At 58.0% G+C, this 2727-nt stretch overlaps 1 protein-coding gene across 1 annotated transcript in view; it reads right to left on the bottom strand.

Moving 5' to 3' along the window:
- Positions 1-253: 253 nt before the first annotated feature.
- AOAH (acyloxyacyl hydrolase) overlaps positions 254-2727 on the bottom strand; it is a 98069-nt gene continuing 95595 nt past the window's right edge. Inside the window, exon 21 of the mRNA XM_023751032.1 lies at positions 254-603. Within this exon, the coding sequence (XP_023606800.1) occupies positions 475-603 (129 nt within the window). The 3' untranslated portion in view covers positions 254-474. The remainder of the gene's footprint in view (positions 604-2727) is intronic.

Here is a 2727-nt window from a genome sequence, read left to right as displayed (position 1 = left end):
TGGCACCCAAAGCTCTCTTTTTCTTTTTAATTAAAAACATTTAAAAAATATGTTTTTCTTGATTTTAGAGAGAGAGGAAGGGAGAGGGATAGAGAGATAGAAACATCTGTGGGAGAGAAACACCCATCGCTGGCTGCCTCCTGCACGTCCCCTACTGGGGATGGAGCCCGAAATCCGGGCCTGTCTCCTGACCGGAAATTGAACTGTGACCTCCTGGTTCACGGGCCACGCTGGCCGGGCCCAAAGCTCTTTATTGAATGTTGTACAAGGGCCAGTGGGCGGGGACCTGAACCCAGAAGCTCAGAGCCACACTGTCGTTCCGATGCGCTCCTTGAGGAGAGAAAAGCACTGCAAAGGGGCTGTCGGGAGAGGCCTGTGAGTCTGTGGCACAGCAGCCCTGGAACTGCCCGCCGGATGAGTTTACCCAAGTTTCCGTTTCCCTAAGCCCCCCAGGAGCCCATGTCCCCGGGGGACTCAGTGTCCGCCTTGGTCTCCAAACACCTGTTCAATCTGGGCGTTGAACGGATTCTCCTTCCCCAGGACCTGGGGCCACTGCAGCCGCACCTTGTCCCACAAGTCCTCTGCCAGCAGCAGCGACGCCACCTGTGAGGAGAAGCAAAACAGAAATGACAACCCAGTAAAGACCTCACTGGCAAGACCCCCTCTCTTCTCATGTGGGGACACGCTCTGGATGGTCCGTGATTGCCACCGTCATTCTTTGTATGATCCCTTCCCTGGAGAGGGTGGGACCTAGCGCTTGGTTCTCACTCCAGTGAGGACGGAACATTATGTAAAGCCACTCTGCCACCGGCGACCCTCCTTGTGGCCCTGGTGAAGCAGGAAGCCACCTGGCAGGGGGTGGAGGGTGCCTCCTGCTGACATCCAGCCGGAGCTGGTCCTCAGTCCTACCTCGCAGGGAAATGAATTCTGCCCACAACCCACGTGAATCTGAAAGCAGCTCTGCCCCGGTTGGGTCTCTGGATGAGCACTAGGCCCGGGGCCACACCTGGACTTTAGCCTGTGACACCCGAAGCGGGAGACCCTGTTCCGTGCCAGGCCCTCCTCACTCACAGCAACTGTGAGATAGAGATGGATATTGTTTCGCTGCTGAACTTGTGCTGATGTGTGATTTAGTAATAGAAAACAAACAGACCCTGGCTGGTCTGGCTCAGTGGATAGAGCGTCAGCCTGCAGACTGAAGGGTCCCAGGTTTGATTCCGTTCAAGGGCACATGCCTGGGTTGCGGGCTTGACCCCCAGTGGGGGACACGCAGGAAGCAGCCGATCAATGATTCTCTCTCATCATTGATGTTTTTCTCTCTCTCTCCCTCTCCCTTCCTCTCTGACATCAATAAAGACAAAAAAGAAAACAAACACACTTCCCCAGAAGCCACTTGTCCATTTCTCCGTGACAGGTAACACTGCGGGCCTAGAGCCTGGGTTTGGAGCTGAGCCCCATCGGATCCTTTCCTTAAGGAGCTCCCAGTCTAGTGAGAAAACCCACTGTGCAAGCGGCACCGGCAAAGCCACAGGAGGGGGATGCCCTCGCCCGGAAGGGGAAGAGGTGCAGACTCTGCTGGCGGTGGGGAGGTGGGGGGTGGGGTGGGGGGGGGACAGGGCCTCTGTGAAGAGGGTGATGGCGGAGCTGAATTCTCAAGGAGGGGTTCCCCAGGGGATCCGTGGGGAGCGGTGCGATGGTGGAGGACAGCACGCGCACAGGCGCAGAGGTGGGCGGGCCTGGCGTGGGGACGATGGTGCCGGGCCGTGAGGCCAGACAGGTGCAGAGGCGGTGGGGTCCTGAGAGTGCAGGGCTGGAGGCCAGGGGGGCCTGTCTCCGTGCCTCGCTGCCCATCAGGGTGCTCTCTGTTCGCGATGCCAGCAGGATCCATCTGGTGTCCGGGCCTCTGGCTCCTTCTTAGCGAGCCTCTGACGAGCAGCCTCTCCCGCGGATCACACCTCGTGCCCGCGGCAGCCCAGCAGCCAGCCTGCGCCCTGGTGGCTGGGTCCTCGCCGGCGTTTCATGCCGGAGGGCAGGGATGTGGTTGCCGAGGTCTCGGAGGCGAGCACGCTGTTCGGGAAGGAAGCTCCGGGTTGTCCCGACTTTGGGCGGAAGCACACGGACATGTCTCCTGAGGGCAGGGCCCCACTGTTCCAACGGCAGAGCCAGAGCCGCCAGCTGCCCGCGCGGTGCCAGCAGCTTCTCTCACTTGCAAAGGCGGGGGGCGGGGCAGGGGGCAGAGAAAATGATCTGAAGACCTCTCTGTCTAAACTGTGTTACAGAGCTTAGCAACTGTTAGGAAAAACGAGAACTGAGTCGCTGCATTAGATATCCCCAGGGTATTAATGTGTTCCTGAGCCTGCGGAGGTGGCCCCCAAATCCCAGCCACCGGCTCTGTGATCTTGGTCAGATCCATGCGGTGTCCAACACACCACCCACACCCACACCCACACACACACCACACACCACATACACTACACACCACACACACCCCACACCCCCCCACACCACATACCACATACAACACACACATTACACACACAGCACACACACCACACATGCCACATGCCACATACACTATACACATCACACACACAACATGCACTACATATGCCACATACAACACACACATTACACACACACCACAAATGCCACATACCACACACACTACACACATCACACACACACCTTGCGCTACATATACCACATGCCCCCACATGACATACCCCC

This window comes from Myotis lucifugus, unplaced genomic scaffold (genome assembly GCF_000147115.1).
Source record: "Myotis lucifugus unplaced genomic scaffold, Myoluc2.0 scaffold_18, whole genome shotgun sequence".
Lineage (NCBI taxonomy): Eukaryota > Metazoa > Chordata > Mammalia > Chiroptera > Vespertilionidae > Myotis > Myotis lucifugus.
This window is presented reverse-complemented; position numbering and strand designations above follow the sequence as displayed.